The sequence below is a fragment of the Ceratotherium simum genome, chromosome 3 (genome assembly GCF_057802395.1).
Source record: "Ceratotherium simum simum isolate JZ-2026a chromosome 3, ASM5780239v1, whole genome shotgun sequence".
NCBI classification, from domain to species: Eukaryota; Metazoa; Chordata; class Mammalia; order Perissodactyla; family Rhinocerotidae; genus Ceratotherium; species Ceratotherium simum.
Genome location: NC_141902.1, coordinates 93847609 through 93873133, shown reverse-complemented (window position 1 = coordinate 93873133; position 25525 = coordinate 93847609). Strand labels below are relative to the sequence as shown.

Below are 25525 nucleotides of genomic sequence, written 5' to 3'. Positions count from 1 at the left end.
GTGAGGGGAGAACCAGCACCACAGCAGTGCCGTGGGCCCGCAGGGCAACCAGTCCAGGAGGGAGCAAGAAGGCCAAGTGCTCCAGGAGAGAAGTTTCCTGATCATTCATAGATTCAGTAATGTCTTCCACAGTTCTTTCAGAGAACTTCAGAAAGAGGACCAGAGGCACCAGAAGAGGGGAGGAAGAGGGCTGAAAATACAAATATTACAAATCAGAGAGTTTGGGAAAGGATTTATAATGGGTTGAGAGAAATATAAGCAAATAAAAAAGAGGGAATTTTTAACTCGAAAAAAAATTTGTACAAAAATGGAACTACAGTATACTATGTAAACACTTAAGATTGACTTACCAAAACTTCTCATATAACTACATTGAAAGAATGGGAGCAGGGAAAGTCATATTTTTGTTGGGGGCACAAAATAGCCAAAGCGTCCTTTTCCATAATAGGAAATGAATAGTTAATATCTAAAATAGAAAAAAAATCACAAAACAGCAGGATAAACATGTACAGTGGGAATTGAGAATTACTTCTTTTTGAAATTATAGGCCTTGTAAAACTATTATTAAACAATTCACATGTATTTATCTGGTTAAAAAATTAAAAATGATTAGGTCAACCATAATAAGAATAGAAATACAATGAATATCTTTCAAATCAGATAGGGGAAATATGGAAATAAAAAACAGCCATTCAATGCAATAGAATGCAGATATGATAGATACCTGCACTGGAGAACTGGTGGGTGAATACGGTGGATTTAGCTCAACATCCATTCAAGTGTCCTATTGCGACTTTCTATATTTCAGAAGCTGAAAGGCTACAACTCCATTTCCACATGTTGTTGCTGGCAGGATTCTGGATGCAATTTTGGCTCTTCCAATCAAACTTTCTGTCTTATTTGATTAGTAAGATGGAAGTGAAGCAGAGCCCGTGTGTGTGCTGTTTCTGTTGGTGAGGACTGTTGGGGAGGTGTCTGATTTTTCTGCAGTGGCTTCTTATCATGACAATAGCTATCTGGTTCAGGAGCTGGCAAGTGTAGTGACAGCTTTCCAATTCAACAGGTGGCTTCCAGATTTTAGAAGAGGCAGTGGCTCCTTTGGTGGCCTGGTTCTATAGCATGGCTCTCAAAGTTATTCCTGAACGTTCTACCTGGAGTCTGCTTTTTCAGCCCTCCAAACAAGTCCTTAAGCCATTTAAGCAAATCCTTTCGCACTTAAACTATCTAGAATGATATCTGTTCTCTGAAACTAAACTCAGATAATATAACAGGAAAGCAGAAAATAAAATATAAAGAAAAAGCATGGTAAATAGCACAAAATAAAACAGAAGAAATAAATTCAATTATAATTAATAAGCTAAACGCTAGCAAATAGATATATTCTCATATTAAATTTTCTAAAAAATCCAGCTATATATGAGACATGAAAAACATAATGAAATACTATAGAGTAGTTAAAACAAATGAATCAACACAAATGAATCTCAAAAACATACTAGTAAACGAAAAAAAGCTGCAAAAGATTATTCAGCATGATGTCATTCTTATGAATGGTGGATCCATACATCATATGTAATAAAATATAAAAACATGAACGGGACTGATATGCAGCAACTTGATCACTGAGACTCTCTCTAGAGAGGAAGCAGAAGAAATAGGATGGGGTTTTAGTTATGTCTAATTTTATATTTCTTTAATAAATACCAAGTAAATGAAGCAAAATGTTTTGATACGTTTAATCTTGATGGTGGAGGACTTGGGTGTTAACATTATTTTTTGCACTCTTCTGCATGTCTTGAATATTTCCTAATTTACAAAACACAGACATCTCAGAGCTCTCCAGGACATCTTTATGCACATCAGCGTTTATACTGAGAGTAGCTTCCGGACTGCAAAAGAAGGAGGAAAACCGTTGAGGCTGACGGGCTGGTTATACAAGATGAGGTTGACCCCTGGATGGAGCTGGAGTTTGCAGAGACCACAGGGAGACTTGGAAAGGACTTGGAGCAAGGCTCAGGGCTGAGGAGCCAAGAGGTTACACGGGGCGGGGATGGTCTCAAATTCGTGCAAATCAGGAGATAGTTTTAAAAACTGAGATCCAGATTAAGTAACTTCTTTCTTGGGTGAGCCTGAGCAGACTGTCAGCGAAACACATTGCGGGAGGAAAAGGGCTCGGAGGAGGGCGAGCGGAGGGCGGACGCTAGGCCCTGCAGAGTGGGGACTGAGGGAGAGGACTGCTCCAGCTTGGGTCGCCCGGTTTCCACCCCCTGAAGTAAATCATCATAATTGGGGAGAAGGCGGGGAGAAGGGTGTTAAACTGTTCCGAAATTGTCACGTAAATCCAAAGGCCAGGATATCCCCAAACGGGAGTATTTCAGTAAGACGGTACCCTGGCTGCTCCCACACGTCGGAGCCCTTTGGCTTTGCTGACAGGGGTTTCCTGTGTCTGGCCGCCGCGGGGTCCCGCGCCGGCTGGGGAGCGCCGAGGAAAGCCCTCCGTCCCCCAGCGCCGGCCTAGGCCGGGGCGGCGGGAGGCCCGGTGCGGGCGGCGGGCGGCGGGAGGCCGAGCGGGCCGCGCCGAGGGCGGGGCCGGGCGCGCGGGGGCGGACCTCGGCGCGCTCCCGGCCGCTCGCGGGCTGTGGAGCCGCGGCGGCTCGTCTGCCGGGTCGCGCCTGAGGACGGGCTTCGGGCGGCGGCCTGGGCGGCCTGCGGACGGACGGACGGGCGGGCCGAGTCGCAGGCCCCGCGCCCGCCGTGTCCCCCTCCTGCCGGCGCGGGCCCGCGCCATGGCCGCCTCGCCGGGCTCAGGCAGCGCCAACCCGCGGAAGTTCAGTGAGAAGATCGCGCTGCACACGCAGCGGCAGGCCGAGGAGACGCGGGCCTTCGAGCAGCTCATGACCGACCTCACCCTGTCGCGGGTGAGGGCCTGGCCGGCGCGGGCGCGGGCGGGGGCGGCCGCGGGCGCGGGCGGGACCGCGCGGCAGTGAGAGGTCGCGGGCCTGCGGCGATGGCAGGGCCCGGCCCGGGCCGCGTCCGGGAACCGGCGCCGGGAGCGGGACTGGCGCGGCCACGGCCTTGGCGCTTGGCCGCCTTCCGACACCGCGGGCCGTCTGCCGGGGAAGGGGGAGGGTCGCGGGCCGGTGTGCGGGGAGACGGGCAGGGGCCGAGCCCGGGCAGGCGGGCGGCGGAGGGAGGCGGCCTGCGGGGGAGGGTGACCGGCAGCCCCGAGAGGAAATCACAAACAGCCCGGAGGCGGGCAGTGCGGCTCCTCGTTGCTCGGAACCTCCGCCACCCGCGAGCCCTTCGCTCCCTCAGGAGAGCTCTGCACTGGGAAAGCCGGGGCCCGTCCCGGCTGGTTCGGGGTCTGGCTCCGGGATGTGATTCTGCGTCGTATGAGGCTTTCCTCCTCTCACTCTCTGGAGGTGCTTTATGGAGCCCAGTTTACTGTGTTTCATGAGAACTGGCAAGGTGCACAGCGTGCTGGGGACTGAGAGGGATCCAGGAGGAGTGAGTAAGGCGCAAGCCGGGAGAAACACCCGGCGAGGGTGGCTAACTTGAGGGAGGCAGTGGAGGATGGAGAGCCAGCAGGAGGGTTCGCTCAGGACCGCGGAGAGTGGGGCATGAGTGGGGCAGGCCTTGAGAATCCTGAATGCTGACCTTGAAGGACCATCAGGAGGATGGGGGAGGATATGCAGATGCTGGCGCAGGGGGGCCGCTTGAAGAAGAGCTGAGAGCAGAGTGGCAGACTGGCGGGCCCCGGCTCAGTGAGCTGCAGACATTATTTTTTGGCTAGCACAGTGTTTGGGGAAACTTCTTGAATCTGTTGCCAGAATTTTTTAATTGGGACATTTTCATATAAAATTAAATTTCTTTCTTTTCTCTCTTTCTGACTCCCTCTTTCTCTGTATATCCTGAATTCCCTTGTGACAGCCATTGGCTGGAACTGGGAGGTAATTGCCTCTCAAATGGAGTATGAATTCTCTGGTTGGCCACAGTTCCCACCATACCCTGTCGTGATCACCCACACTGAGGCTAGGTGTCACTTGCCATTTATCATATTTTTGATGATGTTTTCTTTTAGCAAAGTTAAGGGGAAAGAGAAATATTTCTTATATTTCTGTCATGCTGAGAAAAAAAATATATAGATAAAGAAGACTGAGGATTTCAAGAAAATTTTTTCTCATGCCATGACTAGCTTGACTCATTTATTACCTGCCTGGTGTCCACAGGCATTTACATTTGTGACCTTGGTTAGATTCAGGGATGAACGTGACAAGCTAGAGCACATTGAAGAGAATGACTGGGTGAAAGCTGAGGATTAATGCTGGGGCTTATGTTGTTTATTTATTTATTTTTTTTATAATTTTTTTATTTATTTTTCCCCCAAAGCCCCAGTAGACAGTTGCATGTCATAGCTGCACATCCCTCTAGTTGCTGTATGTGGGATGCGGCCTCAGCATGGCCGGAGAAGTGGTGTGTCGCTGCGCGCCTGGGATCCAAACCCAGGCCGCCAGCAGCAGAGCGCACGCACTTAACCGCTAAGCCACGGGGCCGGCCCATTTTTTTTTTTTTTTTTTTTTAAGATTTTATTTGTTTATTTTTCCCCCCAAAGCCCCAGTAGATAGTTGTATGTCATAGCTGCACATCCTTCTAGTTGCTGTATGTGGGACGCAGCCTCAGCATGGCCGGAGAAGCAGTGCATCGGTGCATGCCTGGGATCCGAACCCGGGCTGCCAGCAGCAGAGCGCGCACACTTAACCGCTAAGCCACGGGGCCGGCCCATGGGGCTTATGTTGTTTAGATACATAAACTGTATATGTACAGAAACACACACTCTGTATGTCTGTATACCTAGAGTTGATCTGAACTCTCAGCCAATTCCTGAATTCCCTTTAAAACATCCCTGACAGACAAAGCTGTGAGTAATATACAGACTCTTCTAAAAGCAAATTTTTTTCATAGATCTTCAGTGTGCACTTAAATGAATTTGATTATGTTACTCAAATGTGGTTAAAGATAAACTTGTATATAATGTTCTTTGCTTAAAGCTGTGATACCACCGTAAATTAAAACATGTGAAAAATAAATTCAACCAAAGTTAAAAATAATTCAATGCAGTAAATTCAAGTTGACAACATTAATTTAATGTGATGAATGCTATTTTGCTGAACTGAGTTGGAGCTCTCAATGTGAGCATAGTGCTGACCCCTATAGCTCAGATTCTCTTGAGTTTAACAAGCCTGATCAACTGTGCCCCATGTGATAACTTAATTAGGCCACCAGTTTTCTCTATTCTAATTACTACAAAATTATGATGTCACTTTGCCCTTCACTTGGTACATGGCATCATTTACGTGTTAATTCTGCCTGTGTTCTTTTCTCCTCTACCAATTGCAAGTAAAGTAATACTACTTGGCTCTACTGTGTTCCTCCACAAAGGCAAATGACAACACTGAATTTGGCTAGTAATATTTGCTTATTTAAAATCTTTAAGGGTTATTTTCATAATGAAATCACAAAACTGAGCACTTCTCATAGAGAACTCTTAGATCCCCAAGCATATATCTGAACCTCCAAGGGTCCAAAGATCCCAGGTGGAGAAGAATCCATCTAGTTCATTATTGGTAACCGGGTGGCAGATATACTGATTTTCCATTGGCATTCCATGGCAGACATGCTTATTGATGGGGCAGACATGGCTAATCAGTCTAGGTACTTTTACCTCTCTGAGCCTGTGTTGGGCTTCAAGTCCTTCTCTACATAATCGCAGCTAATCCTTCAGAGTTGGAGTTAAATCCTGTTTGCCTAGGAGGTGGGGTAGTCTAGATTATGGAGAATTTTTTACTCTAGCTTTAGGGGTTCAGCCTTATCAGGAAGCAGTGGGAAAATTTTGAGAAGAGAATGGTAGGAGATTAGTTCAGAGGTGGTACTTGGGATGGTAAGGAGAGGAAGAAAGTGGAGGCAGCTATGCCTGGAAGGAGGCTGTGTCTTTGTTCATTTATTCATTTGTCAGTACTAGAGTGCCCACTGTGGTTAATGGGGTGTGTGCATGGGGGAAGTGAAGACATGCTATCTTGCTTTAAAGATCTTATTAATTTGTTCAACAAATACTTATTGAGTCCCTAGTATGTGCCAGGGGTTAGGATGGACACTGGGGATATAGTGGTGAGTAAGCCAAACACAGTCTTCTCATGGATTTTAGGATTTAATGGGAAAGACATTCATTTGACAAGTAAGGACACATTTTGATGAATATTACAAAAGTGGAAGCAGATGGAGCTCTGAGAGTGTATGGCAGGGAGTCCTCACCTCTTCTAGTAGCCTAAAGGATTAGTGGGAGTGGGGAAGGCATTTGAGACTGTATGCTTGTATGTAGAGGGAGGGAGAATGTTTCATGCACAGGGAGCAAAGATTCAGCAAGGGGACAAGCAGGGTGATTTGAGTTGAGGCTTTCACAGAGATCAAATTGTAGAGACAAGATTTGGGACTAGATCCTAAGGACAATGGAAAGTCATTGAGGGCCGGCCCCGTGGCTTAGCGGTTAAGTGCGCACGCTCTGCTGCTGGCGGCCTGGGTTCGGATCCCGGGCGCGCGCCGACGCGCCGCTTCTCCGGCCATGCTGAGGCCGCGCCCCACATGCAGCGACTGGAAGGATGTGCAACTATGACATACAACTATCTACTGGGGCTTTGGGGGGAAAATCAATAAATAAATAAAAATTAAAAAAAAAAAAAAGTCATTGAAGGTGTTGAACCAGGGGAGCTTTGCATTTTAAAAGAATGCCTCTAGCTCTGGAATGGTGGGTAGAACAGAGAAGGAGGTGGCAGAGAAACTGTTTGGAGGTCCTAATACTAGTCTAGGAGATGTGATGATGGCATTGACTAGGATGATAGCAACAGGGAGGCAGAGAGGTGAACAGACTGATACTTGGGAGGTAGAACGGACCAGACTTGGTGAATGGTTGAAGGAGCTGAGGGGGAGGGAGGACTCGAGCGTGATCTCCAGCTTTCAGACTTGAGCCGTTTCAGGATATCCTCCTTTAAGAGGGGGAGCACTGGCAGAAGCAAAGCAGGAACAGACTCCTCAGTGTCAAGAGATGCTGAGTTTGAGGTGCATTTAAGTAGAGATGGTCCAGCAGGCAGTTGTTTATGTGGTCCTGGAGCTCAGGAGGGAAGTCCAAACTAGTGATATAAATGTGGGACCTTGGTGTGTAGCTGCAGGAGTAGATTCAGCTGCCCAGGAAGAATTTCTAGAACACATCTTGCAAGTTGGTGTCCTAAATTCTAATTTGGTCCTCTGATGTATTTGAGGGGGTGGGGGCAGATGTGTTTTTTGAAAAAATTAGGGCAATAATGAATATTGAGATTTTACATTAAGATCTGGACTCTGGCTTCTTTTAAAAAATGAGATTATCTAACAACACTCACCCTACGTTTCTGCATGGCAGCAATTGCCTGGAGCTGAATAGTGGCTTCTCCCATAGATAGGGCATGATGTGTTCTTCAGTTTGCCACAGTCCCTACCACTCCCTATGGTGTTCCTCACAGTTATTCCAGCCCTCTTCATTTAGTTATCTTCCATACTGGCACCTGTAGGCATTTGAGTTTATGACTCCTGCTATAGAGTGAGATGTGAAGAGGGCCTAGGAGAAGTCCAAGAAGCTCCACCGTTTAAAGGGGAGGTAGAGGAGGAGGAACCAGCAAAAAAGACTGAGGAGCAACCAGAGGTAGGAGCAAAGCCAGGAGGGTTATTGTTAAGAGGAAGGAATGTCGACCAGCTAAGCCCAGTGCTCTTGACTTGGTCTGACATGATAAGGATGTGTCCTTTGGTCTCATGACATGGAGGTCATTGGTAACCTTGGAGAGAGCCGCTGCATTCACAGGGTGCTGGGTGGAAGGGAGGTTGTGAGGCATTGAGGAATGAATGGGAGGAAATGGAGACAGGGTTGAGAACTTGTTCAAGAAGTTTGGCTTTGAAGGACAACTTGTAGTGTTGAGAAACCACAGGATAAAATCAGCACATCAACCTGGAGTGTTAATTTGGCTTCAATATTTGAAGATTATTTTTAGATTAAAACAAACAAATTAGGTATGTTATGCAGTAGAGAGGCCCCTGAGAGACGGGTAGAGAGAGGAAACTAGAAAGATTAGGTTTGGGCTAAATGTTGAGTGTTATCTTTGCCAGGCTCTGTGCTGATCCCTTTATATTCATGATCTCACGTAGTTCTCATAGTGACCCTATGGAGTGTATTTCCAGAATGTTCCTCATTTTGCAGATAAGCAAACAGGCTTGAGAGAGAGGTAAAGTTGTATGATAAGTGGCTGAGCTGTGGTTTGAATCTGACTGTCACACTGAATGTCTATATACTCAACTGCTTTTTTTTCATAAGGATATCAAATTGTACCAGTAGCGTTTATTGAAAACACTTTTCTTTTGCCATTCAATTGCTATGACACTTGTCAAAAATCAATTGGCCATATAAGTATGGGTCTATTTTTGGACTCTCTTCTGTTCTATTGATCTATACATCTCTCTTTTTAACAATAGCCTGGATTTCTATAGCCTTTATAGTAAGTCTTGAAATGAGGTAACTTAAGTCTTCCAACTTTGCTCTTTTTAAAAATTGCTTTGGCTGCTCTAGGTTGTTCCCACATCCATAAATTTTAGAATTATCTTGTCAATTTCTATAAAAAGGCCTTTTGGGATTTTGTTTGGGATTGTGTTGACTATTAGAAGACTTTTTCAGAAACGAATTAGTGAGGCTTAGTTCTCATTTCCTAAGAGATTGAAGGAAATTCCAATAAAATGGAAGACTATAGGCTAAAAGGTTGTTAACTCAAGTTACAGGGTGAGACGGGTAAGGAAAATGAGTGGAGTGGCCAGGAATGAGATGATAAATGATAGCTGATCTCCGGTCATAGTGGAGGAACAATAGGGTACAGTGAGGACTTGGACAAACAGGAGAACCCAAGCCCTGTCTAAGGGGGCAGCCACTTCTCAGCTCCATGCACTGTTGCCATACAAGAATATGCGTTCAGTGTTGTCTGATCTTTCAATCAAGAGAAGTTGGAAATTCAGATTTTTATGCAATCTGCCAATTTTATTTTATTTTATTTTTTTATTTTTTTAAACATTTTATTTATTTTATTTTTTTCCCCCCAAAGCCCCAGTGGATAGTTGTATGTCGTAGCTGCACATCCTTCTAGTTGCTGTATGCGGGACTCGGCCTCAGGATGAACGGAGAAGTGGTGCCTCGATGCGCACCCGGGATCCGAACCTGGGCCACCAGCATCGCAGCGCGCGCACTTAACCACCAAGCCACAGGGCCGGCCCATAATCTGCCAATTTTAAAATTAAAATTTAAAGCATTGAGTGGGTCAGTATCATCTGGGTCATGTAGAACTCTCAAGGCTAAATGTGGCCCATGGCCTGCCAGTCTGTGACCTCTGCCTTAGACTAATCGTTCTTTGGTTCTCATTTTCATCATCAGTAAGCATGACGGTGTGGAAGACAGTCTCTAAGGTTCTTTCTAGCTCGATGATTCTAAATTTCAAAAGAGGAAAATATCAAAATTATTCAAGAGTTTAGAAGATAGTTGAGAATGTCAACAATAAAGAGAATATTTTGAGAAGTTGCAGAGCTTTACATTTTACACTGTCATGTCTGTTCTCTCTTTTAATCCTTATGTCATCTTTGTGAAGTAGACAGCAGAATCATCTGCCCAACCACAGGGGAGCTCCAGGTCTCCCGATTCCAGATCCAGGGCTCTTGTGTACTGTAGTGCAGTAGTCTCTGAAGGCTCTAGAAATAGGCGCTCTGAGAGGGAGAGCAGATCCGGGAGACTGTGAGGGGGCCTTATGCCCAGTTGAAGGCGGGTCTCTGGCTAGATTTAGAATTTAGCTTGGTTGAAGTGTTAAGACTTTTGGGTAAGAGTTGAAGCCTTTGTGAGGACTCCTAAGGCAGGAACTTTGGCACATTTTCATCTTAGTGAGACAGAGCCTGGCACAGTACCTGACATAGTTCGAAGTTTTTATTTTAGTTGAATAAATAGATGGATTGATGGACGAAGGAATCAAAGGCTTTAGATCAAGGGGGCCGAGAATTTTCTCTAGAGAATTTCAAGGATAGAGTCAAATGCTTCTGGTAAGTGCTTTGAGAATGTTAAGATCAAAAGCTGAGACTTTATTCTTATAACTCAGCTGATAGATGGAAAAAGCTCACCATGTCCTCCTTCTCATATTTGACTCTCAGATCTGGGTTTTGATTAATAGATTATAACCATCTCACAGTGCAGTATGTTTGAGAAATCAAATACTGCAAGTATAAGGAAGTTAAAGCTGCCGAAGGGTTTTGTGTGCCTTTAAAACTTCCAAACAGATACAAGTCCTTATTTTTTGGAGATGCGTATTGAAATATGGAATGCCTGGAATTTCTTTCAGTGGGGTGCCGTGGGTAGTAGTGGGGGTACAGATGGATCAAGATTGGATATAAGTTGATAATTGTTGAAGCTGAAAGATGGATAGATGGGATTTCATTATACTCATCTCTATTTTATATATATTTGAAGTTTTCATAATCAATGTAAAAACAAAACAATATCAGAGAGCTTCATAGGCTCAGCAATGCTTTTGGTCAATCAAACTTCACTTTTCTCTGAGCTCTTAAATAGTGTGACCTGGGGCTGGCCCAGTGGCGTAGCTGTTAAGTGTGCATGCTCTGCTTCAGCGGCCCGGGGTTCGCAGGTTCAGATCCCGGGCACGCACTGACACACCACTTGTCAAGCTATGCTGTGGTGGCGTCCCATATGAAGTAGAGGAAGATGGGCACGTATGTTAGTCCAGGGCCAATCTTCCTCAGCAAAAAAAAAGAGGAGAATTGGCATCAGATGTTAGCTCAGGGCTAATCTTCCTCAAAAACAAAAACAAACAAACAAACACACACAAATAGTATGACCATCGAGGGAGAAATAGAACTAAGGAAAAGAACATGATAGAAATAAGAATGTGGGTTTTGAGTTAGACAGCCATAGCTCAGCCTCTTCTTGCTGTGTGACCTTGGGCAAATCACTGAACTTCCTAGGTCTGCGTCTCCAGGTCTGCAAAAGCACGATAATGTAGTCTCCCTTGTTGGTTGTGGAGAGGGCTAGAAATGAAGTGGGCAACGTGTCTGAGGGCAGCATCTGGCTCATCTTAGGGGCTCAGATCTGGTAATTTTTATTATTATTAGACAAAGACGGAGAGTAATGAAAGGGTAAAAATCTGCCTCAGGGTTTCCATCTACCCTTTCATCCCTCTGTGACTTATAAGTGCCAAGGGTTATATACCACAGAAGTAATTTATTATTTTAGAAACAGAGCTCTTAAAGACCAAATTGGACCACTTTGGGGTTTACAAGAACTGTAACCAGTTTACTGCCTTTCAGAAAATGAAGCAAGGAAGAACTTACAGAAGAAAAGCATATTAAAACAGTGGGATACCATTTTATACCTGTTGGGTTGGCCTCCTTCTTTACCCCCAATTAATGATAATATCCAATGTTAGTGAGTTTTTTGGTGAAACTGTTTTCTCATATATGTGTTGGTATACCCTTTGGGAAAACATTTTAGCAGTACGTATTGAGAGCCATCAAAAGGCCCATACCCAAAGATGGTAATATATTCTCAGGAAATACTTCAGAAGAAGAAAGGTTATGTAGCCATTAAAAATGATTATGTAATATCATAGAGAAGACTTTTGATGTAAGCATGTAAGATTGTACCTATGTTTTATGATTACAGCTATGCAGTTATTACACATAAATGTAAATAGAGACTGGAAAAGAGCATGGAGAAGGGAAAACAGTTAATATGTTAGAGTCACAGATAGCGGCTTAGTTTTTCTTTGAGAAATTCTTTTATTGCTGTTAAAGATTGTGCCTGCACGCGTACACATACACACTCAAAGACCTTACAAGAGTACCTTGCTGTCATGGTGCATGGGACATTTGGAACACGGGTAAATTCTTTCCAAAAATAGACTAATCAAAAACAAGAAGGCACCGGAAACCTGAAGGTTTTAAGTAGAGAAGAAATTGAAACCAAGACTTTCACTCTTGAACCATTTCTCTACAAAGCACCATACTTTGATGCTTCTTTCAGATCTTTGCTGTCATCTCTCAACAGTCTTGAAATCACTTTGTTTCCAGGTTCAATTTCAGAAGCTTCAGCAACTGCGTCTTACACAGTACCATGGAGGATCCTTACCAAACGTGAGCCAGCTGCGCAGCAGTGCGTCCGAGTTCCAGGTACCTCCAGACATTTACTTCCTGTAAACTGAGTGGCGTGTAAAAAGACAGGCAAAGATTATCTTTAAAAAGATTAGATCTTGAAGGATAAACTAGGCCTCGATACAATTCAGTGTTCTTCTGGAAAGTCCATCATTCTCTGTCCTGGTTTCTGCAGTATAAGATAGTGTTATTTCACAAATGGTCTAAGGCAGCACTGTCCAGTAGAAATATAATGTGAGCCACACATGTAATTTAAACTTTTCTGGTAGCCACATTAAAGAAAAGAAACAGGTGTAATTAATTTTAATATTTAAATAATTATTTAACCCAATATATCCAAAATATTATCACTTCAATATAAAAAACATTAATGAGATATTTCACATTCTTTTTTTTTGTACTAAGTCTTTGAAATCTGGTGTGTATTTTAGACGTAAAGCACAACTTAATTCAGACTAGCCACATTTCACTGCCTTCATGTGGCTAATTTCTACCGTATTGGACAGTACAGATCTAGGGCAAAGATAAATGGTCTGTATTGCATTAGATTAGTGCGTGTCATAGGGTGTTTTAATCCTTCATGTCAGTGAAGAGCCTTGTTCAAAACAGTGTGAAATTGTTTTAACAATGGTATATGATATTTTTGTTAAGACCAGAATTAGACTTACTTAGATAGCCTAGTCTCTGAAAAATTAGGAGCCTGTCATTCTGATTACACAATTGAAGATTTGGTGTTAAAAGTTGAGGTATGAACTTTAAGAGGAAGCACAATTGTATTCTTTTGGGTGCCTCTCCATTTTAATAGTACTATCTTCTTTGTTGTAAAAACTGGGTTCACTTGTTTATGTCCCATAACACAAAAGTATTATGTGAATTGGAGACTTCCATTTGAGAGTGTTAATAGGAACTCTTAAATATAATGGTGATTATAAAAAGTACAATATAAACATATTTGTACCCTATTACACTGGAATCTTGTCTTTAATATAATGACATTGGAATCTCATTATAATACTGACTGTGTTAGGGGTCTACTTCTATAGATCAGACTATCTTATCTGTTGGCCTATTGGATCATTCAGTATCCAAATAAAGTAGATCTCTGCTTTATGCTGGATTTCATGGTTCAGAAAATAGAGCATTGTCAAAGTTTGCTGTGTTTGGGATCCCAATTTTGTGGTCTTTATATAAATATGATTTTATTGTGAAGTTTAGAGGAATACAGAATTTAATATCATGTCTCTCTCCTGTTGCATCTGCTGTTGGAATGGGATGAAGTGATAGCCTTGGCCTTCCTGGGATTCTTTCTTTTGGCCTTCCTGGGATTCTTTCTTTTGGCCTTCCTGGGATTCTTTCTTTGAATACTTTTTTTAACTGTGACACAATCACAAACTTGCATAAAAGTTGGAAGTACCATGCAAATAACTTTTTTTCCCGTTGAGAATAAGTTGCTGACCTGCTGCCATATCACCCAAAATATTTCACTGTGTATTTCCTATAAGCAAGGACATTGTCCTACATAACTAAAATAGTGCCATCAAAATCAGGAAATTAACAGTGATACATTATTCCCATCTGATCCTCAGATCCCATTCAAGTTTCACCTAATGTCCATTACTGTCCTCTATAGCAAGGAATCCAGTTCAGAATCACATGTAGTTAATTATTGTCTTTAGTTCCCTTCAGTCTAGAACAGTTTTTCATTCTGTCATTTTTGACATTAAAAAAATTATTTTTGACGTTTGTAACCTTGTGACTTTTGAAGATTACAGGCCAATTATTTTGTGGAATAACCCTCAGTTGGGATTTGTCTCATGTTTCTTCGTGATTAGATTCAGATTATGCATCTTTGGCAGGAATAGCACAGAAGTGATGCTGTTATTGTATCCCATTAAGTGGGTGGTTTTCATTTGGCTTATTACTAATGATGTTCACTTTTATCACTTAATTAAGGTGGTGTCTGTTAGGCCTCTCCACTGTAAAGTTATACTTCCTCGTTGTATTAATAAATATTTTATGAGGAGTTACTTTATCCTGATCCTCATCAAACTTTCAATTTATACATTTATTTATTTATTTCTATATATATGATTTTGTGATTTCTTATTCTATTCAATGGGTTATAATCTGTAACTATTATTGTTATTTTGCTTCTCACATTATAGGAGATAGGGCCAGTGGGAGCCCTTTTCCCAGGATTATTGACAAACTGAGGAATAAAGGGAATCCCAGAAGCATAGATTTTCTTTTTTAGGCAAACATTTTTGAGGTATAATTTACATACAGTACAATTACCCTCTTTTAGGTATACAGTTTTATGTTGTAGAATCACCACCACAATCAAGAAACAGAACAGTTCCATCATCCCCAAAAAGTCCCCTTATGTCCCTGTGTAATCTATTTCCACTGCCCACCTCCAGCCTCTGGAACCGCTGATCTGTAGTTTTGCCTCTTCCACTGTGTCCTGTAAATGGTGTCAAGAGTATGTAGTGTGCTGAGCTCTTCTTTCACTGAGCATACTGCACTTGAGACCCATCCGTGCTGTTGCGTGTATTAGTTTCCTAGGGCTGCTGTAACAAAGCACATAAACTGGGCGGCTTAAAACAATAGGCATTTATTCTCTCAACAGTTCTGAGGCTGGAAGTCTGAAATCAAGGTGTCGGTAGGGCCATGCTCTTTGAAGGCTCTAAGGAAGAATCCTTTCTTGCTTCTTCCTGGCTTCTGTTGGTTGCCACTGGCCCTTGGTGTCCCTTGGCTTGTAGCTCCATCACCCCACTCTCTGCCTCCATTGCATGTGACTGTCTTCTCTTTGTGTCTCTGTGTCCATATCTCTCTTCCCCTTCTCTTGTAAAGACATCAGTCATTGGATTTAGGGCCCACTCTCATCTAGTATGACCTCATCTTAACTTGATTACATCTGCAAAAATTCTTTTCTCAAATAAGGTCACATTCGCAGGTACTTGGGGTTAGGACTTGAACATATCTTTTTGGAGAATGTAATTCAACCCACCTCATCACATTTGTGAGTAGTTCATTCCTTTTTTATTGCTGAGTAGTATTCCATTGTATGGAGGTGCTATAATTTGTTTATCCATTCACCAGTTGATGGGCATTTGGATTGTTTCTACCTTTTGGCAGTTGTGAGTAAAGAAAGATATTATAGACATTCACACACAGTTTTTGTGTGAACACCTAGTAGTGGAACTGCTGGATCATATGGTAAGTGTGTATTTAACTTTATAAGAAACTGCCAAAGTGTTTTACCAAGTGGCCATACTATTTCACATTCCCACCAGCAGTGTATAAGAATTCCAGTGACTCTGCACTCTCTCCAGCATTTGGTATTTCAGTTTTTTTTTTAGTTGTGGTAAAAAACACAACATAAAATTTACCATTTTAACCATTTTTTAAGTGTACAGTTCAATAGTGTTAAGTATATTCACATTGTTGTGCAACCAATCTCCTGAACTTTTTCATCTTATAAAACTGAAACTCAGGGCTGGCCCCATGACCTAGTGATTAAGTTTGGCGTGCTCCACTTCAGCAGCGTGGGTTTGGTTCTGGGCGTGGACCTACACCACTCGTTGGCGGCCATGCTGTGGTGGCAACCCACATACAAAATAGAGGAAGATTGGCAACAGATGTTAGCTCAGGGTGAATCTTGCTCAGCAAAAAAAAAATAAAGAAAACAAAAAACCCCCTGAAACTCTATACTCATTAAACAGCTCTCCATTCCTTCTTCCCCCTGCCCCTGGCAACCACCATTCTACTTTTCTGTCTCTGAACTTGACTGCTCTGGGTATCTCATATAAGTGGAATCATATAATACTTGTCTTTTTGTGACTGGCTTATTTCACTTAGCATAATATCCTCAAGCCTCCTTCATATTGTAGCATGTGTCAGGATTTCCTTCCTTTTTAAGGCTAAATAATGCTCCATTGTATGTATATGCCACATTTTGTTTATCCATTCATCCATCACTAGACATCTGGGTTGCTTCCACCTCTTGAGTATTGTGAATAATGCTGCTATGAATATGGGTGTGTAACTATCTCTTGGAGATCCTGCTTTCAATTCTTTTGGGTATATACCCATAAATGGGACTGCTGGATCATATGGTAATTCTGTTTTTAATTTTTTTGAGAAGCCCTCCAAACTGTTTTCTACAGTAGCTGCACCATTGTGCATTCCACCAACAGCATACAAGGGTTCCAGTTTCTTCACATTATGGCCAACACTTGTTATTTTCTGGGGTTTGTTTGTTTTTGTTTTTGTTTTGATAGTAGTCATCCTAATGGGTGTGAGGTAGTAGCATTTGTTTTAAAAATTTTGGTCGTTGTAGTGCATGTGTAGTGGTATCTCATTGCGGGGTTTTTTTTTGCTTTTTTTTTGGTGAGGAAGATTGGCTCTGAGCTAACATCTGTTGCCAGTCTTCCCCTTTTTGCTGGAGAAGCATTGTCCCTGAGCTAACATCTGTGCCAGTCTTCCTCTATTTTGTATGTGGGACACCACCACAGCATGGCTGAATGAGTGGTGTGTAGGTCAGCACCTGGGCTCCAAACTCACGAACCCCAGGCTGCCGAAGCAGGGTATGCGAACGTAATCACTATGCCACCGGCCCAGCCCTTCATTGTGGTTTTAATTTACATTTTCCTAATGACTAATGATGTTGCGCATCTTTTTTTATGCTTATTTGCCATTCTTATATCTTCTTTAGTGAAGTGTCTGTTCAAATCTTTTGCCCAGTTTTTAAATTGAGTTGTTCATTTTCTTACTATTGAGTTGTGAGAGTTCTTTATATATTTTGGATACCATTTCTATATCAGATATGTATTTTGCAAATATTTTCTCCCTGTCTGTTGGTTGTCTTTTCATTTTCTTAACAAAGTCTTTTTTGTTGTTGTTTTTTTGTGAGGAAGATCAGCCCTGAGCTAACATCCATGCCAATCCTCCTCATTTTGCTGAGGAAGACCGGCCCTGAGCTAACATCTATTGCCAATCCTCCTCCCTTTTTTTTTTTCCTTTTTCTCCCCAAAGCCCTAGCAGATAGTTGTTTCATGGTTGCACATCCTGCTAGTTGCTGTATGTGGGACTCGGCCTCAGCATAGCCAGACAAGCAGTGTGTCGGTCTGTGCCTGGATCCGAACCTGGGCCGCCAGCAGCAGAGCACGCGCACCTAACTGCTAAGCCACGGGGCCAGCCCCTCTTAACAGAGTCTTGAAGAGCAGTAGTTTTAATTTTGGTGAAGTCCAGTTTATCAGTTTTGTTCTTTTATGATTTGTGCCTTTTGTGTCTTATCTAAGAATTCTTTGCTTGACTCAGGGTCACAAAGATTTTTTTCCTATGTGTTCTTTTAGAAGTTTTATAGTTTTAAGTTTTATATTTAGGTAATTTTAAGTTAATTTTTTTATGTGGTACAAAGTAGTGTGAGTTGAGGACCACTCTTTTTTCATATGGATATTGAATTGTTCCAGCACCATTTGTTGAGAAGATTTTCTTTTTCCTATTGAATTGCCTTGGCACCTTTGTTGAAAATCAGTTAACCATGTATGTGTGGGTCTGTTTCTGGACTCTGTCTTCTGTTCCATTGGTCTCTGTGTCTGTCATTTTGCTGATACCACACAGTCTTGATTGCTGTACCTTTATAGGAAGGCTTGGAATCAGGTAGTGGGAGTCCTCGAACTTTGTTCTTTTTCAAAGTTGTTTTGCTTATTTTATTCTTTTTGCTTATCCATAAAATTTTAGAATCAGCTTGTTGAGTTCTACAAAAAAGCCTGCTGGGATTTTAAATGGGATTGCATTGAATCTGTAGATCAGATTGGGGAGAATTGACATCTTAATAATACTGAGTCTTCTAATCCATGAACGTGGTACGGAAGCACAGATTTTGATTCAAGTTAAATTGCTTATAATTGTTTATTTAAACACAGTCCTCTTCCTTTTATGTTTATGGATCACTTTGGAATTCACAAAATGCTTTTACATCTATTATTTTTATTGATCTTTAACTACAGCATTAGTTGGTAAGCATAGTACTATTTTATTGTTGGTTAAAGGCCAATTTTCTATCCTAATGGAGGATCTAAAAGTACGTTCTTTTCCTCTAACCCATTGGTCCCTTACACAGAGAACACAGACTTATCAGATGAGTAAACCAAAGCAAGCTTTTCAGGCTGCCTTGTGATAATCCTTAGCAAGGGGTGGTTCATCAGTCAGGGGTGGCTAGAGTTACAGCCCTCATATCTCTAGCCAGGGCCTGGGGCGTGTACATCGAAGGCAGACAGGAGGAAGCGGGCTTTATCTTCTTCTCTGAGGGCTAGGGCTGTCTTTTCTGGTTAAGGGAGGGATAACTGTTCTCTAGCATGTTCCAGCCTGCATAACAGCTAGGGCACCTGTTGGCTGTATGGCCTGATTGTGAGGCAGCTACAGAGAGAGGGACAGAGGGCTTCTTTCTGTATAGGACTATCTGGGTATAGTTGTAGCCTTTCATAGTCTTCATGTAACCCACCTAGTCCTTTCAAATTGTATCATTAAAAACTAATCACATTTTTTACATTTCTGACTATTACATTTTTGCAAAATTGCATCATCTTGTTTTTAACTGAGGGTTTATATTTCTAACTAATTTAGGGAACAATCTGGTGGCTAAAGGCAGGAAGCCCTGTTGTATGGCAGTAAAGGCTTGGAGGGCCAGGTCCAGAATGGTGATTTTCTTGAGGCCCACTACCAATACAAGTGGGTATAATGAGGCCTAGAGTTTGCATAGCAAGTATGTAAGAGAACCAGAACTTAAAAATCACGTCTTTGACTCCTACTTCAATTTCAATGGCTTTCCTTTGCTGCATTTCCTTTCACATTTTTATAAGATTCTTTAAAAAAATGATTGGCAAAAGATATATCAGTTAAATTCAAACAAATGGAAAACATAAGTAGCAATATTAATCTCAAAATACTACTAATAATAGGCAACATTTATTGAGTATATGCTATGTGCCAGACAGTGCCTTAAGTTCTTTACATAGATTATTTAGTCTTCACAAAAACCCTTTGGGGTTGGTATATGTATTTGGTAATTGTCATAACATTATTTGACTTTTACGTGAGGAAGCAACATAGCAACAAATTGTGAAAAGCAAAAACTAGTAAAATGAGGAGAATGTGACAATAACACAATTGTGGATTTTTAATTCACTATAATGGCTGAGCCAATATTCAAAATAAAGGTAAAAGAGAGTGATATTAACAAATCAGAATTACTACATACAAAAATTTATTCTGTAAAAAGGTAAGGTACTCTTTTAGATATTCATAGACAAATTTTAAAAACAACATTTTCCACTTGCTTATAAAAGTGACACTTGTGGACCTGCCTGGTAGCGTAGTGGTTAAGTTCGACGCTCCACTTCGGCAGCCCCGGGGTTCATGGGTTCAGATTCTGGGCACGGACCTACACACCACTCGTCAAGCCATGCTGTGGCAGCATCCCACATACAAAATAGAAGAAGATTGGCACAGATGTTAGCCAAGGGCCAATCTTCCTCACCAAAAAAGTGACATTTGCTTATTATGGAAAACAGGTAACATCTATGTTCACATTTTGGCTCTTGTCTTTCAGTAGTTTTGCTGTGACTATAAATATTTTTAACAAAATCAACATCATACTGCTTGTATAGTTTTGTATCTTTTTTGTGTGTCATGAAGGTTTTCCCTTATGTTTAAATGGTGTTCAAAAACATTTCTAGTGACTTAACGATGTTCTGTCACCTGGATGTACCACAATTTATTTAACTGCTCCCTTCTTGTTGGACATTTGGGTTGTTTTCACTGTTTGTTGATAAGATGTATGTGTGTGTATAAATTGATCATATACTAGGCCAAAGAAATTCTCAGTAAATTAAAAAAGAAGAAATTGAATCTGAGCATAATTGATAAAACTGTAATCAATAATTAAATTTAAATTAAAAAATCCAACCACTTCAAAAAATTTTAAATCCTTTTAAAAAACTATAGGTTACATTATCAATGGCAAGTTAGAATACATAAAGGGGAAAAAGATCACATTTGTAATAGCTTAAAAGTATATGTGTATAAAACATTTGTTTTACTTAAAAAATTTATAACTGTATGAAAAAATCTAAAAAAGCATGAGAGAAAATAAAGAGCTTTAAAGATTGCCTTCACTTTGAAAAATCTGATGAAAGCTATCAATCCCTCCTGAGAAAAATATATACACGTGTACACATGCTCTCATTCACCTGTTTTTTATTTATTTATTTTCATTTTATTTGTTTACTGTTTTGGCGAGAAAGAGTCGTTCTGAGCTAACATCTGTGCCAATCTTCCTCTATTTTGTATGTGGAATGCCGCCACAGCGTGGCGTGACGAGTGGTGTAGGTCCTGCCGGGGATCCAAACCCACGAACCTGGGCCGCCAACGCAGAGCACACCAGACTTAACCACTGTGCCACCAGGCCAGCCCAACTTCTTTTTTAAATCAACTTTTGATTAGGGAAAATTTCAAACATATTACACTCATTTTTGCATGTATTTTGGTCCCATATCAAGAACTCTCGGGGGCCGGCCCCGTGGCTTAGCGGTTAAGTGCGCACGCTCCGCTGCTGGCGGCCGGGTTCGGATCCCGGGTGCCCACCGACGCACCGCTTCTCCGGCCATGCTGAGGCCGCGTCCCACATACAGCAACTAGAAGGATGTGCAGCTATGACATACAACTATCAACTGGGGCTTTGGGGGAAAAATAAATAAATAAATAAATAAATAAAAATTAAAAAAAAGAAGAACTCTCGGCTTAGGAGGATTTACATTTATAAGTTTGTATTACATATAAAAAATCATTTCCCTTGTCTTCCTGTATCTGGCTTTCTAAATCTGTAAAATATATACAAAGGAAAATTGTGGAAAATGATTCAGTAACTTAGTATAGAGTTAGGCAGAAAAGGAGTCATTTGAAATACCTATGCCTTTGCCATTGCTCCCTTATCCTCAAACAGCCTTTTAGCAGCCTTTAAATCTCTTCTGTCCTCATGCAGAAAAATCCTGAATGTATATTTGCATGCCAGATCTTGAGAGCTGCTTCTTTGAATTTGAAGTAATATCATAAGTGGCATATAGGTACCACCATGCATAATCTTCAGTTTCTGCAGTTGAAGCTCACCTTTCAGAGCTCCCCAGGCTCCTGTCCTCCTCACTGTGGACTGCAGGGGCCTGAGAAGGGAGAAGGGGAGAGAAGCAGGTTTGGATAAAGGATTGAGAACCGCCCACCCACCACACAGCACAGGGAACACCCCTGGCTTCAAGGAGCTGAATTCCAAGCAGGTGCAAAGCATATGTAGTGAAACAGGAGATACTGATTCTCATTGGATAGCCTCACAGATTGGTAGGGCAGAACGATGAGATGAACAAGGCACCTGTCCATCTTGTACTTCCTTTTTTCGAAAGGAAGAGCTGAGATTCCATGATGTCGTATGGACAGCTTTGGAGTTAAACAACCTGAGGGGCTACAGATCACCCTCCTACTGTGATTTAGGCAAATCGCAGAGTTCTCTGAACCTCATCTGTAAATGGTGATGACAATTACCTGTTAGGGTTGTTGTAAGGACCTAATAAATGCAGAATAAATGTGGAAGGGCTTTGGAAACTGTGAAGTACTAAGCAACCTTCAGTTATTAACACAAATAGGGCTTAGGAACAATTTTGAAGTAGGAGGTTTGTATCTATCACTTTCTACCTCTTTTTTTCTGTGCTCTTCTCACTTGCCTCCCTCTCCACACCCAGGACCTGTGTTGTCCAATATAGAGGTCACTAGCCATATGTGACTATTTAAATTTAAATTAATTAAAATTAAATAAAATTAAAAACTCAGTTTCTTGGTCGCATAAGCCTCATGTCATATGCTCAGTAGCCACACGTGGCTGATGGCTACCGCATTGGACAGCGCTGCTTCAGCCAGTTAGCCTTCCCGTGGCGCGCTCTGGTCCCCAGTTTCAGCACTGGAGTAAGTCCTCGCCTTACTCTAAACGCCCAGTGCTTTAAGATGATCTTTCCTTCCCTCCTTTCCTTTATCAGCCAATCAGATTTCTGTGTCTTGGCTGAAGTGCTTATTTGGATTATAAGAAAAGTATTCTGATTAAATTTCATATCACAAATTTTAGCCTCCATTTAACTACTCTGAGGCACATACCTTTCAAAAGAGGATGCCTGGGCCAGCCTTGTGGCTTAGCGGTTAAGTGCGCGCGCTCCGCTACTGGCGGCCCGGGTTCTGATCCCGGGCGCTCACCGACGCACCGCTTCTCCGGCCATGCTGAGGCTGTGTCCCACATACAGCAGCTGGAAGGATGTGCAACTGTGACATACAACTATCTGCTGGGGCTTTGGGGAAAAAAAAGGAGGAGGATTGGCAATAGATGTTGGCTCAGAGACAGTCTTCCTCAGCAAAAGGAGGAGGATTGGCATGGGTGTTAGCTCAGGGCTGATCTTCCTCACAAAAAAAATAAATAAAATAAACAAAAGAGGATGCCTGTAGAATCAAATCTCTAGTTGGCAGAATTTCACAAAATAAAAGGTGGCAGTTAATCTGAAAGCCTGTGTTTCGGAAAGACGACTCCACATTAACACCCCCCCCCCCCCCCCACCGCCCCAACACACACATGAGCATCTGAATGAACAGGCTGACCCTGGGAGGGCTTTGTGTTCTCCTGCTCCCTTCCTCCTCTGAGAGAGGAGTTAACTACTCTTCTTTTTCACTTCTCATTAATTAATAGATAAATAATAACTAAGTACATTCAGCAGGTATTTCTTGAGCTGCTACTATGATGGCAGAAATATAATATTTCTGTATGAAGCATAGAAAGCATAGCAATGAATAAGTTGGCGCCTCCACAGAAGATGATTGTGGCCTAGTTAGTCCTCATTTAACACCATCAGCTTCGTGTCCTGAGGTCTGGGCAGCCTGCCATCCGGCCATTGCCCCTCACTGAAGGAGAGCTGCTCTGCCTTAAGCCACGAATGACCGTGGAATTTTGGAGCCTGTCCCAAAATGGTTATGTCTTGAGTCACAGATGAAAGAGTCTCCGCAGAGACCTCAAAACAGCCTCTTGTGCCGTCTGTTGGGTCTTCAGAAATTCTGTCTATCTCTGCCTTCAGCTCCCAGCTCCTCATATTTCCTGACCATTTCTCATCTAGTTCTTCTGACTCTTGGAGTTTTGGCAGGGACTTGCATGGCGAACTTGTCCTGTGCCTCTGCTTCCTCTGAGTACTGCCCAGGATGAGGCTATGGTGTGAAGAGGAGTATGGAGTGGGTGTCCCACAGACCTGAGTTTGAGCCCTGGCTCCACCACTCTTTGGATCTGTGGTCCTGGGCATTTCCTCAACCTCTCTAAGCCTGTTTATTTCATATGTAAAGTAGGGATACTAATAATTATCCATAGGAGAAACTGAGATAGTGGGAGGCATGGAGACATTGACGAAGGGATTTGGGAGCTGGAGTGAGTTAAGGGAACTAGAGTGTAAAGATAACTGATTCCTTCCCAGCCACTAACTAAATGCTGGTTATGTATGCTCATTCATCATAGTTTGTGGCTCTTGTGGCATAGTCATCTGCTCAAAACTTAAAAATGAGAGGGAATTTTATTCCCAAGTCATAAACCTTAGCTAGCCCTGCTCTTGGGTACAGCATGCTCTCTGTCAGCCCTGAAACAATACCCTTTAATCCAAATACTATTAGATATAATGAGATAGGGCAGTGACCTTGGGCTTCTACATGAGATTTAGAAAACCTCATTTACAAATTATTCTAGCATGCATTATTTCCAGGAAAGATTTTCACTGATTACTAATATCTATTTTGTGTTATGTCTTAGTTCCTTTTTCAGAGAATGACATTTTTATGACCTTTTCCCTAAATTCTGTTTAGGAGTTCGTACCTCCCAAACTACATGCACTTTGCCGCTGTGATTTCTTACTGTCTGTGTTTGATTTGCTCACTGGTATGCCTTTGATTTTTGACTTGCAGCAGCATGTTCTTGTCTGCCTAAGGAAATAGTGGGAAGCACAGAAAGTTAGGGGCTTACTTAATAACTTTGGAATGTGCATCTGTCCCAAAATAGGAACTGTGACCAAGAACATGGTTGTCGCATTTTTAATACAGATTTGGGTAATACTTTTTTCCCTGCCTTTTTATCTAACCATATATGTTGAATAGTAGATTTATAGACTGAGAGAGAAAAGTAGAAAACTCATGAATCTCAAGTAGTCAGGAATAAAGATCTTGAAATTATAGAGGGGGTAAGGAAGCTTTGGCCCCACACACTGAATTAGAAACATCTGCATCCATGAGAACTTGCACAAGAGAACTGGAATACTGCCACTTTTCATTCTGCCTTTCACATGCTCCCAATGCCTTTCACATGTTCCTGCAGTGGAGGGTCGGGGATAGCATGGGTGCTCCAAATAGTACTTTGAAAGACTGAATTGTATTCCATGAATTTAAAATTTCTATGCCTGAAAAGTTGGAAGAGATGGGAGCTTCTCCTGAGAAGTCCATCCTTTGGCTAAAACTGGTGTCTATTTGAAAAGAAATACCTCCAGAACTGAAGTGCCAACGTACATTTTGCTTTTTTTTTTTTAATTTTATTTATTTATTTGTTCCCCCAAAGACCCAGTAGATAGTTGTATGTCGTAGTTGCACAGCCTTCTAGTTGCTGTATGTGGGACGCAGCCTCAGCATGGCCGGAAAAGCGGTGCGTGGGTGCGCGCCCGGGATCCGAACCTGGGCCGCCGGCAGCGGAGCGCGCGAACTTAACCGCCAAGCCACGGGGCCGGCCCATTTTGCTTTAAAATAGAAGCTTTAGGGCAGTACAGAGGCTGCATAGTATGATGGACAAAAGGTCAGACTCTGAATTCAAATCCGGCCTCTGCTGCTTTCCAGCTGTGTGACCCTGGACAAATTGCTTAACATCTCTTAGCCTCAGTTTCCCCACCTGTAAAATGAGGATAGTAGTAATGCCAATACCAGAGTTTTGTAGTGAGGAATAAATGAGTTAATTGTATAGCACTCTTAGAGCAGTACCTAGTGCAAGGTGAGCGCGTTAGAAGTGTCTCCTCTTATTCTCAGTGTTGTTACTACCGCCACCATCACCTCTACAGCTGATGCTACACCACAGGCTTTGGCATCAGCCTGGGTTGAATTCTAGCTCTGCCACGTACCAGCTGGGTGTCCTATTTAAGTCTGAAAGCCTCCACCTCTG

At 42.2% G+C, this 25525-nt stretch overlaps 1 protein-coding gene across 3 annotated transcripts in view; it reads left to right on the top strand.

Moving 5' to 3' along the window:
- Positions 1-1919: 1919 nt before the first annotated feature.
- Positions 1920-25525, top strand: part of CRTC3 (CREB regulated transcription coactivator 3) — a 99926-nt gene continuing 76320 nt past the window's right edge. For 2 of the 3 annotated variants that reach the window (XM_087428983.1, XM_087428982.1), the window contains exons 1-2: positions 2619-2918; positions 12184-12282. In XM_087428983.1, coding sequence (XP_087285109.1) covers positions 2787-2918; positions 12184-12282 — 231 coding nt within the window. In that variant the 5' untranslated portion in view covers positions 2619-2786. Of the gene's footprint in view, positions 2035-2618; positions 2919-12183; positions 12283-25525 lie in introns of those variants that run through there. The other variant, XM_087428984.1, reaches the window with a different exon arrangement.